The following is a 13,024-nucleotide window of genomic DNA, read 5'->3' on the forward strand; positions in this document are numbered from 1 at the left end:
TGGCCCGCCCCTTCCCAGTTGCCCCTCTCCAGAACCAACCCACATTCTTGCTGATGGCTGGAGTTGCTTTGTTTGGCCTGACCAATAGCCTGGCCTTAGTCATATGTTCACCAGTGGGAGCAGTGGCCTACCAGGGCAGTTTCACAAGTTCCCCCACAAGGTCCACTCTCAGACCCAGCTCTCACTGTGCTAAAAGATGCTATGTCCTTAACCAGCATAGTCTGCCCCCTCCATGCTTGCCTTTGTATGAGCTGGTGGATGTTGCAGCCTGGCCCACCACACACCCTATTCTTAGGTGCACCTGGGATGCTACAGCTTGGATCAGTCTGACCTATTTCCAATCCCAGTACCCATGAGTCAGAGGGTTCCATGATCTAACCTAACCCAGCCCGTCACCACCTCCAGCTCTTTAAGTAAACCAGCAAAAATTGCACTTCCACAGGGATGGGCCCACATATGCCCCACAGAATCTACCCCAGACCTGGTTCTCTCATGTGCTGCTTAGTGACATGGCCCAGCCTAACATGACCCTACACTCACTTCTGGCTACTGTGATGTATCCTTGCCAGACAGGCCCCCAGCTCTAGCTTTTGTGTGCCCCAGTGGGGGGTAGTCAGTAGTGGTCGATGCTAACTGGCCCAACTCAGGACTCCCACTTGGGTGGATGCATTACTCTGACCCAGAAAGGTCCTCCAGCTTCTCCTCTCCAAGTTGCTCAGTTTCAGTCCCCTTGCTTACCTGCAGGTTCAGCGGCCTTGTTGGTGGAAATACCCCGGAAGTCATTCCTCACCTGCAACAAACTCCCTCAGCAGTTCTACCTCCCTCATATTCTCATACCTCCTTCCCTGAGCAGTCCATAGTCCCTGTGCCTGGGAGCTCCTGGGTTCTCCAGCCAGGACTTCCGAACCCCAGTCTTCTGGTGAGGTGGCATGCTGGCCTGGAGCTCCACCTGCCCACCAGAGAACCAAGATCATAGACTCTGTCCTCTGGCATGCGTACAAGTCTGGGACCTTACCTCTCCACTCACCTGGGACACAAGTGCATGTGTGAGACCCCAGGTCCAGCCCATGGGTATACCACACTAGCTGGGGCCTTTCTCTGCTTCCTCCCCACACCCCATCCCCTTGGGACTGAAACATGTGTGTGAATTCAGGCCAACTCTAATAGGACTAGGCCATGAAAAGATGATTTGTGTGAAGGGCTTATCACATAATGCGGAAATTTTAATTCTTCAACTTATGTGGTTGATGCTAGCAATTCTAGTATTAAAATTCTAGCACTTTGGTTGCTGAATTTTAAAAAAAATATTGATTGATTGATTTGAAAGACAGAGAAAGAGTTCATCCATCCACTGATTCACTCCCTAAATAGCTGCAAAATCTAGGGTTGGGCCAGGATGAAGCCAGGAGCCAGGAGCTTCATCCACATCTCCCATATGAGTACAGGATCCCAAATACTTGAACCCTCTTCCACTGCTTTTCCTGGCACATTATCAGGGAGTTGGACTAGAAGTAGAGCAGTTGGGACTCGAACCAGTGCTCCAATGCCACACCAGCATCAGCAGTTTAATCCTCTTAGTATTACCTTTTTTTTTTTTTTTTTTTACATATAACAAATCCAAATTTCAGTGAGCCTCTGAAGAAGGGCTTGTCTTATGAGCTTGTGTTCACAGAAGAGGCTTTCTGTCAGCTTGCAGATCATAGGAAAATGTTATTGATGTGCAATTATGAGTTTCATAAATAAGAACAATTGGAGCTTGAACGGAGAACATTTTATAGAGATAATTGTTACTCATTAAGAGTATCAAAACAAATTATTTACCAAAAGGAAACCAATTACATCCTGCTGCATGCCCCTAGTAGCTGATACTCTCTGGCTACTGACATCTATAATGTAATCTGCCCAAGCCTCAGACCCCACACATCCTAGAAATCTCCTACTTTTTTTTTTTTTTTTGCTTTTAATTGTATTTTTAAAGATTTATTTATTTTTATTGGAAAAGCAAAAGGAGAGACAGAGATAAAGATAATCTATCTGATGGTTCACTTCTTAAAGAATTGCAATGGCCAGAGCTGAACTGATTGAAGTCAGGAGCCAAGAGCTTCTTACAGGTTTCCCAAGTGGGTACATGGTCCCAAGACTTTGGGCCATTTTCCACTGCACCTTCTATCCCCATGCCACAGTCAGGGAGCTGAATGGGAAATAGAGCAGCTGAGATACAAATCGGTGTGTCTGTGGAATCCTGACTCTTTGCAAGGGGAGGATTGGCCAATTGAGCCATTTTGCTGGGCCCTGTTTTAATTCTTATGCTCAGCTATACTCGTTTGGCTGCATAAATGTCATTTTCAAATATATATTAAATCTTTTTACATATGGGCTTTTCAACATTCTAGAGGAAAATGCTGAGATTATTCTCTGGTGCTGTGACTCTTAGCCAGCACAAGGGCAAGCACTTGCTGAGTGAGCTCCGAAGCTCTCATTTTGCAGCCTAGTCACTTGAGATCTGAGACATGCCCGTGGGAAGCAGAATAATACTACAGCTATGCTGCTGTAGTGGCTGTGCTGGAAGCAGGCTCAGTAGGCTGCCACATAAAGTAAGTCCTGTCTCCACCTCCCCACCCAACATGGCATTGATACAGCCTGTCTTACCAGCCCTCATCATGGGGATATGGTTGTCACTAAGGATGCCGAGGTTCACAGTCTCATAGAAGAGCACCAGGAGTGAAAGCTGTGGCTTTGGGGGCTAGAAGTATTTCTGCCTGAAGTGATTCTGTGCTGTTCCTCTCATCTGCAGGGAGTGGTTGGAGGTGTCATGATTGTCACTCCTAACAACATCATGTTTGACCCACACAAGTCTGATCCGCTGGTTATTGAGAATGGATGTGAGGAGTATGGTCTCATCTGCCCCATGGAAGAGGTCGTTTCCATTGCCCTCTACAACGACATTTCCCACATGAAGATCAAAGATGCACTGCCATCGTAAGGCACTTCCTTTGTTCGCCGGTTAACATGGGGAGGTGTGAGGAGAGTTAGAAACTGAGTGCATTAGCAGGGCTGAGCATTCGTGTGGAGGTGATTTTGAAGCTGGGTAATTTATGCACTGAAGAGAACAGAAAAGGAGAGGTGGAATCGGTGAAGCATATGATGGCGAAGAGTTTAACATAGAAAGGTTAAAGGTCAAAACCATGAAAGCCAGCATTTAAGATAGTATTTGCCTTGTTTTCCAAAATTCAGCGCATGTCCTTTTGATTTTTTAAAGATTACTTATTTGTTCATTTGAAAGAGAGAGTGAGCCTCCATTCACTGGCTCACTTCCCCATCTCCACACAGTGGGTCTGGGCCAGGCCGAAGCCGAGAGTATGAAGCTGCATCCTGGGCTCCCAAATGGATGACAGGGCCCAAGTACTCAGGCCATCTTCTGTTGCCTTTCCAGGTGCATTAGCAGCTGGCTAGATTGGAAGCATAGCACACAGGACTCAAACCAGTACTCCAGTACGGGATGCAGGTGTGATAAGCAGTGGCTTAACATGCTGCACCACAATGGTGGCTGCACAATACGTGTTCTTAATGAGCTTATGAAAGAAATGAGGTTTCTTGTAAAGAATTTTAATCTGGTGAGCAGGAACTTAATACATCCTCCTTCTCGGAGCAATGTTCCTCTGAATGCTGGAAGAGGTCATCTCCCAAATGCAGAAGACAGGTTTGAGTAAGCACTGTGGTAACCATTACCACCCGACTGCCTTCCATAGTGATTCCTTTTCTTTCTTTCTTTCTTTCTTTCTTTTTTTTTTTTATTAAATCTGAACCATAGATGAATATTCCTTTAATGCTGATTACTGTTTTTCTATGGAGCTGAGTTTATTTTTTTTAAAGAGGGAAATGCTCTCTCAGTGAAAAAAGTTAAGCAGGATGGGGAATATTAACTTACAGGATCAACATGATTTGGAATGCCGTGTTATCAGTGTGTCTGTTTCTCTATGAATGTCCATCATGGGAATAATCACTAAATGTGCACTTAGTAATAGGAAATGATTAGGAAGGTAGAGGCAAGGCAGAAGGCCCTCACCATGCAGATGGAAACAGCTCTTAGGATTGTTAGAAAGAAAAAGGGAGGTAGAGAAAGAAAAGGGAGTAGTCAGGAAACAAACCCAAGATACAGCGTCTACAGCTGTGTGTAACGGCAGGCTCCCTGGCTGCCTACAGTCCTTAGCCGCGGCTCCTCTTAGTCCTTACTGAAATCCAAGTGTGGAAGCTTTCCCAAAGATGCAGACATGAGGCTGGGGTCCTAGTTCTGCTGCCCAGGCAGTCCGTGTAAGAGCTCTATGAGGTGATAGCAGGTTGGGCAACAGTATGTGATGAGTAGGACTGGAGCCACCCAGCCTGACTTTCCCTACCTCTACTGCCTCTTATGACTCTGACCTGCATGGGCCCCTCAGTACTGTGCTTCTGTTTCCTCTGCTGTCAATGGAGTTAGTGGCATTGCTCAGCTTGTAGCACTGCTACAAACTCTTGGGAAACACTGGCTAAGCACAGGTTGTCATATTTGAACTTGCAGCTTATAATCTGAAACTCTGCTCATTGCTCTGTGTGAATATTTTTGTCTATGCGAGTGCAGCTTCTGTTGTATCTTAGTGCATGTGTCATTCATACCATGAATATGAAACAAGGTGACCATTGAGGAACTTGCATTCTAATGGGTGCAGCAGACACCTGAACAAAGTACTAATTAAATGGCCTTGTGAGCGCAGTAGTGCACAGAGCATTCCATGAGGACTCATGTGAGTGAATGTCCACCTGCCCGGGACTCTGAGAGGAACAGCAGGCCAGGAAGTGAAAGAGCAGGAATAAATGCCAAGTTCTCTGCAACAAGAGGGAAGAGTAGGACATTGTTAAGATACAATTAAGTTTGGAAGTGGGTGGCCAAACAGCAGGGGCATTTATTTATTTGTTTATTTTGTCAGTGGATGGCTTCCGGTAAAGTAGTACTGTTGCACATCTTCTGCTTGAGTTATTAAGCATTCTTCTTAGTAATGGAAAGATGTATCTTTCAATGAAAATTTTTCTGAATGTAACATTGTGTTCAGTGATTCACACCCATATTTTAGAAAGTGGCACTTAAGGACTCACTGAATGCTTATTGAATGGAAGTGGGTTATGAATTAAAGAGGCTTTTGAATACATGTAACAGGCCTTGACATGTAGGTAGGCTTTTGTTTCCTGCTGAAAAAATGCAAGGGCATTCCATTCAACTAGTTTATAAAATAACTTGAGGTAGACAATCTTCTTGTAACTGAAGAGTTACTTAATGGTTTTTTTTTTTGTTTTATTGTCATAATTTGTTCCAAACCAGGATAAAATAAAGCACCTAAAATTGACCCAACCTTTTTAGAAAATATTAGTGATATTAAAATGTTTTTGAAAATGATTTTTATATATTTTAGCTCCACACTGGCCTACTAGTAGGGTTGGTAAATAGAAATGTGGCATTATGTAACATATTTCTAGTTAGAGGTTGTAAAGTGTGTGTTTTTGTCCACTTATTTTAAACTTAGGAACACATTTGTCAACATTTTTATGTAAATCAGATCTAGATAGTGACGTATCCATTAAGAAGAACACCTGGAGACAGGTTGCCTCAGTAGTTGTGACGTCACTTGGGTTATCCCTGTCCTGCAGCAGGTGCCTGGATTGAGTTCTGACTTTGCTCCCAATTCCTACTTCATGCTGATGCTTACCCCGGAAGGCAACAGGTTATGACTAAGTAGTTGGGTGTCTGTGTGGTAGACATGTTTTAGTTTCTGGCCCCTAACCCTGGCCGTTGCAGGCATTTGAGAGTGAACCAGGAGATGAGATGTTCCTATATTTCTTTCAAATAAATTTAAAAAAAATTGACTGCATCTAAAGATAATAGATTTCAGCTGAAAAACCATTTGCCCTACTGCCATGAAGCAAAATATTATTACAAAAGATGTTAATAAACTTAAACATATTATAAATAAGAGCTTTTTGAGAAGGTTTACTTTTCAGTACATTTTTAGACTGTGAAATGGAGCTACTACTATATATCTATGCTGTGTATACCATCTCTGTGGTTTACATCTCTCTTGCAACTCTTTCATTAAGAGCAGGGTGTCAGTTATTGAAAGCATCAAGTTCTAAGTCAAGAAGCCTGAAATTGGTGCTCAAGATCTGTCACTTTTTTTTTTTAAGATTTATTCACTTTTATTGCAATGTCAGATATACAGAGAGGAGGAGAGATAGAGAGGAAGATCTTCCATCTGATGATTCACTCCCCAAGTAAACACGACCAGTGCTGTGTCGATCTGAAGCCAGGAGCCAGAAGCTTCCTCTAGGTCTCCCATGCAAGTGCAGGGTCCCAAGGCTTAGTGCTGTCCTCGACTGCTTTCCCAGGCCACAAGCAGGGAGCTGGATGGGAAGTGGGGCTGCTGGGATTAGAACTGACACCCATATGGGATCCTGGCGCATTCAAGGTGAGGACTTTAGCTGCTAGGCCACTGCACCAGGCCCAAGATCTGTCACTTTATGTAGTGCAAGTAAGTCAACGAGATATTCAGAATTAATGTAGTTGTTTCCTATTTAGTACAAATAGTAGCTTTGAATGTTTAAGGATATTGAGTTTTTGCTATGAAAGCATTTCATCTCCTTTGTGTTTTCCTTTCTGAAAAATAAAGATCTCACTAATAACATCTCCATTCATATACAACTTCCACAACCATCCGCGTGTCTGCAATAGGATATGCAGCCCTTATCATTCATTCATTTTCCTTAGTTGACTTCTGTTTCACTTTGAAGTCTATTTGTTGATTTCACATTCTTATCCTGACATCAAATAGACATATATTTTAAGTTGTGGTTTATTTGTATTTTGCTTTTTGATTAAGTTTTTGTGGTTTTTTGTTTGTTTGTTTGTTTGTTTTGGCTTTCCTCCATTTTGTTTTTTGTTTCATTTTTAACATTCCATGTGCATCCACCATTTCTCCCCCAACAGTGACCTACCTCAGGATCTTTGTCCTCTGTACAGGCCTGGAGAGTGGGAAGACCTGGCTTCAGAGAAGGATATCAATCCATTCAGTAAGTTTAAATCCATCAGCAAGGAAAAACGACAGCAGAATGGAGAGAGAACCATTATGTCAGATTTCAGATCAACAGAATCTTTGGAAAAGTCAACAGAATACTCACCTACGAAGTCCTCAGATGACTACATGTCAGGGAAATTAAAGAAACTGGAATCTTGTAGGGAGACCACCAGTGGGTCTCCCACAATGACAAAGCTCGCCAAGAAACCTTCTGACACTCAAACCACATTTCAATCTGTGACCAAAGAAAACTCCCTTGTAGGGGAAGATGATGATTTTGTTGACCTGGAAGAACTTTCTTCTCAAACTGAGAGTGGAATGAACAAAAGAGACCCCTCAAAGGAGTGCCTTTCTCTTGACCCAGCAGAACAAAAGAAAGCTGAATCACCACTAATCCATTCTGCTGTGGAAATGCAGGTGCAGTCAGCCTTGAACTTTTCAGGAACAGAGAGTGATGCAGAACTAAAGGGGGCCCTAGATTTAGAAACATGTGAGAAGCAAGATATAATGCCAGAAGTAGACAAGCAGTCTGGATCTCCAGAGAGCCAGATGGAAAATACATTGAACATTCACGAAGACCTCGATAAAGTTAAACTCATTGAGTATTACCTAAATAAAAATAAAGAAGGGCCACAATTATCTGACCATTTGCAGAAGGCAGAATTAAGTGATGGCAAAAGCCTTGAACCATCAGGAATAGACATCACCCTTAGTAGTACTCTTCCCCAGGCAGGCGATCTCTCAGCTGAGAGTAATAAAGAGACAGATAAAAGCTGGATCAGAGAGAAAGGGCCACTTCCACTGAAACTGGACCCTTCCACAGAAGAAAATGTGAATAAAGAATCTCTTGACACCTCTTTGGAAGTTGCTCTGGACAATAGCTGTCAAGGTGCACAAACTGATAATAAATCTGAAATTCAGTTATGGCTGTTAAAGAGAATTCAAGTACCCATTGAAGGTAAGCTGCTTTTCTTTAATGTCTTCATGTTGCTTTTCTAAAACTTTTACAAATAATACCAAAGTTAGTACAATTGTTTGAGAATTATTTTTCTTTATTTTAAATTTAATTAATTGCAAATAATTATTTTTCAACAGAATATATCTTCATTGATACCATTAATTGGGAAAAAATAGCAAGAAAGGGTGTCTTTTGGAAACTGAACTATGATGTCAAATTCTTCATGTCTTTTAAAATAATTGTTCATTTAAAAAATTTTTCAGATAACTTTGATTTTGCTTTTAGTATAAAACTAAATTGTACCATTCACTATTACATGTTCTTGTGGATTGTCGCAATGCTCCATCATTTACTGTTGGGTTGGTTGTCTCACGTGTTTCCATGGTGATGCAGTGTTTATGGTATTCCTTCCATAGGCTTTCACTTTCCATCATTAAGAGGGGGATTAAACACTACACATACTCCTTGTAAGTTACAATATTTTCCTGTCACCAGTATTATTGATGTTGAGGAAGATTTTTTTTTCCTGTGTGATTCAGATATACTTCCATCAAAAGAAGAAAAAAGCAAGAGCCCGCCCATGTTTCTGTGCATCAAAGTGGGAAAACCAATGAGAAAGTCTTTTGCGACCCACACTGCAGCCATGGTCCAGCAGTATGGCAAACGAAGGAAGCAGCCAGAGTACTGGTTTGCTGTTCCCCGGGAGAGGTGTGTATGGGCTGAAACAGAAACTGTCAGCCAGCCAAGTTTGAGCTGCATTTTGCTCTTCTTCTTCTTAAAATGCTTAATTACTTTCTCGAGTAAGACTTTCCTCTTAATGATGGGTTTTAGACTCTCTAGCAGGATCCTGCTTGAGTGCCTTTTCCTCAGTGGTGGTTGTAAAATAGCAAATATGAGATCGTTATCAGTTACTATGTACTAAACCACATTCATCATAACAGTCTACTCAGCTGATGTTCAGATAAAGGAAGATTTACGTGTTCTCAAAAGCCAGAAATGGTAAGTGCCATTTCATTGAGAATATAAGGAACATTGTGGAACAGATCCAAATCCTCTAAAGTGCCATGAAGGGGATATGGCTGTAATTTTTGAAGTGCTTTTAATCTAAGGAACTAAACTTTCTGTGGCTTTATGGAGGGAGTGCCTGAGTTCAGTGGCTTGAGAAATGTGACCTGTTCTTCCCTGGCAGGATTGATGGGCTGTGCCCCTGTAAAAGATTTGTGCGTTTTTCTTTCTTCAAATGAAGCATAATAATTATACATACCTATGAGATACAATATGATACCTTGATACATGTGTAGAACCTGCAGTGATCAAATCAGAATAATGAACATATCACATATTGTGTATATTTGTGTTGGGAACATTGAAAATTCCCTCTTGCTGTTTTGACATAGACAATAAAGAATTGTGGATTAAGACACTCCACTTTGCTATGGAGCACCAGAACTTGCTCTTCCTCTGTAATGGTACTTTTGTCCAGAATAACTGAACTCTGCCTACCCTCTGCCCTTCCCAACCTCTGGTAACCTCAACTCCACTTTTATGAGCTTGCTACTTCTGGATTCCACTAGTAGTGAGACGTTGTGGTACTTGTCTTGCTATGCCTGGTTTATTTCACTTAACGTAATGTCCTACAGATGCAGCCATACTGCTACAGGGGACAGAGTGTCATTATCTTCTTTGGCTAATATTCCTTTGTGTGTATCATATATGCCAAATGTTGTTGATTGATTTGACTACTGGTGAACTTGCCGGTTAACTCTGTTCTTTACCATAATGTTGACTACTCTGAACCATGGGAGTACAGAGGATTCATATTTCGAATTATTGAAGAGGTATTACTGGCTATGTCATCTTAGATAACAGGGCTAGTGGCACACAAAGTACTCAGCAGCCCATTATTGACGATGCCTTCATAGTAAAATAATTAGAAAGTACTCTTTTTAGAAAAAAAAAAATTCTCTTTAATCTATGATAAAATTAAAACAACTTTACTGAAGCCATGCAATTAGTTTTTCAAATGATTATACTCACTCATAATTACATTTTCCCAACTGGTCATTTAACATCATTTGGGCCAAGCTTTTGGCTGGCCTACCTGCCAAGAACAAAGGCACCCAGCAAGCATCCTTAGCTGGAATTCTCATAAAGCACATTAAATTCCAAGCCAGAACATACCTTCTGGTGATGATTACCCAGAATGATAATTCCCACCGAGAGATTTATCTCATTTTAACAAATTACATTTGCTGTGAAAAATAACAGGGTTTTCGTTACTTAATTTGCTAATAGTTTCTCCTTGTCTTAAAAGCAAATCCATGGCAATATGGATGTTAAACTTACACTATATTCTTCTTATGTATAATGCTTGTAAATATTGCCTTAACTATCTGCATCCCAAAATGTCTCATTGAAAACTTAAACCCTGGATACTAGAGAAAGGGGCAATAAGTATGTGTCTTTTTCCATTGTTTTAAGAAGTTTAATAGAAGTAATGTCAGTTCCCTAAGCCCTGTGGAAATGGAAGTTGTAGAATTAGCATTTCACAGCTACACAGTACCTTACAGATTGTGGTTAACTCAGAATAATCTAAGAAAACAAAACACTGAATCTTTTAACACAGTATAGGTTATTGTAAACTTTTTTCTCTATCAGAAAAGTTACCATCCGAGTTATCTTCTTTTTTTCTGGGAAATGGTATTATTGTTAAGAAAACTTTCTCAATGTTGTTATCTTTAATGGAACCATGTGCTCCTAGGACTGTAGTGGAATAATTGGAGCGTTCTCATAGTGGAATCATTTTACTGTCATTCTTTCACCCAGAAGAAATGCTTAATGCTGAAATAGTACTTGTCTTTCATCTCTTATACAAGTGCTCCTTGTGAGTTTTAGAAAGCAGGTCACTTGTTGATTTCATTATACTTTATTTTATAGTGCCTATGACTCATTTGTCTTTTATCTGCAAATACCTGGAATATTTGCTTTTCAATCTTTAATGACTTACTAATTAGCAAGTAGTTTTTTTACAGATATTATATCACATTGTATTGATGATAATAGATTTTTTTTATGTAGAGGTTAAGAATTTTGTGGTAATTGTCCCTTTATGTATTTTCATGTTGTCTTGCTCAAAAGGAATTCACATTTTAGTTTAAAAAGAGACAAATGGAACAATACTATAGCTAATTCCCACCAATACCTCACAGTACACAGTGTGAAATTAGTTGATTTTAGGTTAAATTTGTGCAGTTCTTCTCAGTATAAGCTCAGCAGTTGTCCTTCTGGGAAACGAAGTTGTAGTAGTGTGGGTTGCTTTTCTCACGCTGATAACTTGTAGATTCCTTGCCTGCCTGTGACTGAATCTGCCCTTCTATTCCATGTATTCCAGTATGCACTGGCATTTTGGCAGCAAGTGAAGCCACCTGTGGGTTGACTGTATTGGTAAATCTCAGTGTCGTCTTGTAGGCCTGATGGATGTGTGACACCTACTATCCTTAAACAGGTCTCTTCAACTCACTCAACTACACTGAACACCTGGCTACAAGAAAACAATTTTGATTCAAGCACAAATGCCCTCAATTCTTCCCTAATATTTTTTTTCTAATATTTTTAAAATATGTATTTATTTATTTAGTTGAAAGGCAGAGTTACTGACAGAGAGGACAGAGAAAGATAAACTTCCTTTTGCTGGTTCACTTTACAGATGGCTGCAATGGCCAGGACTGGACCAAGGTACAGCCAGTAGCCTGGAGCTTCTTCTGTTTCCTACATGTGTGCAGGTGTCCAAGGACTTGAACCCTCCTCTTCTGCTTTTCCAAGCACATGAACAGGGAGCCTGATGGGAAGCAGAGCAGCCAGGACTGGGGCCTGTGTTCTGACATGACATAGTGGTATAGCCAGTGGCAGTTAACCTATCAAGTCCCAACACTGACCTCCATTTCTCAATTGTAGATGATAGCTATTAGAAATTCTAAGTAGTTCAAAACTGCCTAAATACAAAATCGTCTTATTTTTCTTGATAGAAATGGTCCGAAGATCTACCTAAGACCTTTCCAAGGAAGCGGGCAGTTTTTTGGGGCATACCTGTATGCTGATGTGAACAAATTCAGATTCACTGAGGATTAAGTGCATGGCAACCTTGAAACTTCCCTGTCTCCATTGTGCTTGTGTCAGCTTAGGAGGACCACTTTGTGTCTGGTAGATTTGCAAAGTTTCCATAACTCCGCTTACGCACCTGAAGAGATCCCAGCCTTTCCTACTTTTACTTTGGTACTAATTTAAACATTGACTATAAACCATTGCTTCCTCCACCTTCCCTCTCTCAGTTCCTTCCTGCTCATAGGCAGAGAGACGTCTATCCTCTGACTCACTCCTCAAATCACTGCGACAGCTGGGGCTAGGCCAAGCTGAAACCAGGAGCCAGTAACATCATGCAGGTCTTCCATATGGGTTGCGGGAAGCCTGGCATCTGAACCATCATCTGCTGCCTCCCAGGTGCACTACCAGAAAGCTGAATTGGAAGTGGAGGCAGAACTCAGCTAGGCACTTTGATACAAGATGCAGGTATCCCAAGTGGCAACTTAACGCTGACCAATCCACTGTGTCTAATAGTCTTGTAAAGTTCTTCACAGCCTTCACACTGACATCCTAGGTTGCATGTTTAGTGGCACTTGTGGCCGCCATGCACCAGCTGGCAGTAGCACTTCATCAGTTGTAACAAGCAACAGTATCCACAGACCTTGCAACATCTTTTCCAAGAACAAGGTCAATTGCTTCATACTGAGAACAACTGATAAGATATTAGACCTGGGCATATGTTACTATACCATTCCAAAACTGATTATGAGCCAAAATAGCTAAATAATTTAGAGATTTGACTACTTAAGGCTTTATTGTATTTGATTATGTTCACAATATTTATTTATTTGCATATACATTGTTTCCTTGTTAAACTCAGACTTCTGAA

General features: G+C 41.1%; 1 protein-coding gene across 2 annotated transcripts in view; it reads left to right on the forward strand.

Annotated features, from left to right (window-relative positions):
- The window catches only part of NCOA7 (nuclear receptor coactivator 7), a 142,032-nt gene that overhangs the window by 93,106 nt on the left and 35,902 nt on the right, over positions 1-13,024 (forward strand). The window contains exons 8-10 of one of the 2 annotated variants that reach the window (XM_040965697.1): positions 2,795-2,979; positions 7,043-8,055; positions 8,595-8,763. In XM_040965697.1, the coding sequence (XP_040821631.1) occupies positions 2,795-2,979; positions 7,043-8,055; positions 8,595-8,763 (1,367 nt within the window). Of the gene's footprint in view, positions 1-2,794; positions 2,980-7,009; positions 8,056-8,594; positions 8,764-13,024 lie in introns of both variants that reach the window. The other variant, XM_040965696.1, reaches the window with a different exon arrangement.

The sequence above is a fragment of the Ochotona curzoniae genome, unplaced genomic scaffold, assembly GCF_017591425.1.
Source record: "Ochotona curzoniae isolate NIBS_2020 unplaced genomic scaffold, NIBS_Ocur_1.0 scaffold_3890, whole genome shotgun sequence".
In the NCBI taxonomy this organism is placed as follows: domain Eukaryota; kingdom Metazoa; phylum Chordata; class Mammalia; order Lagomorpha; family Ochotonidae; genus Ochotona; species Ochotona curzoniae.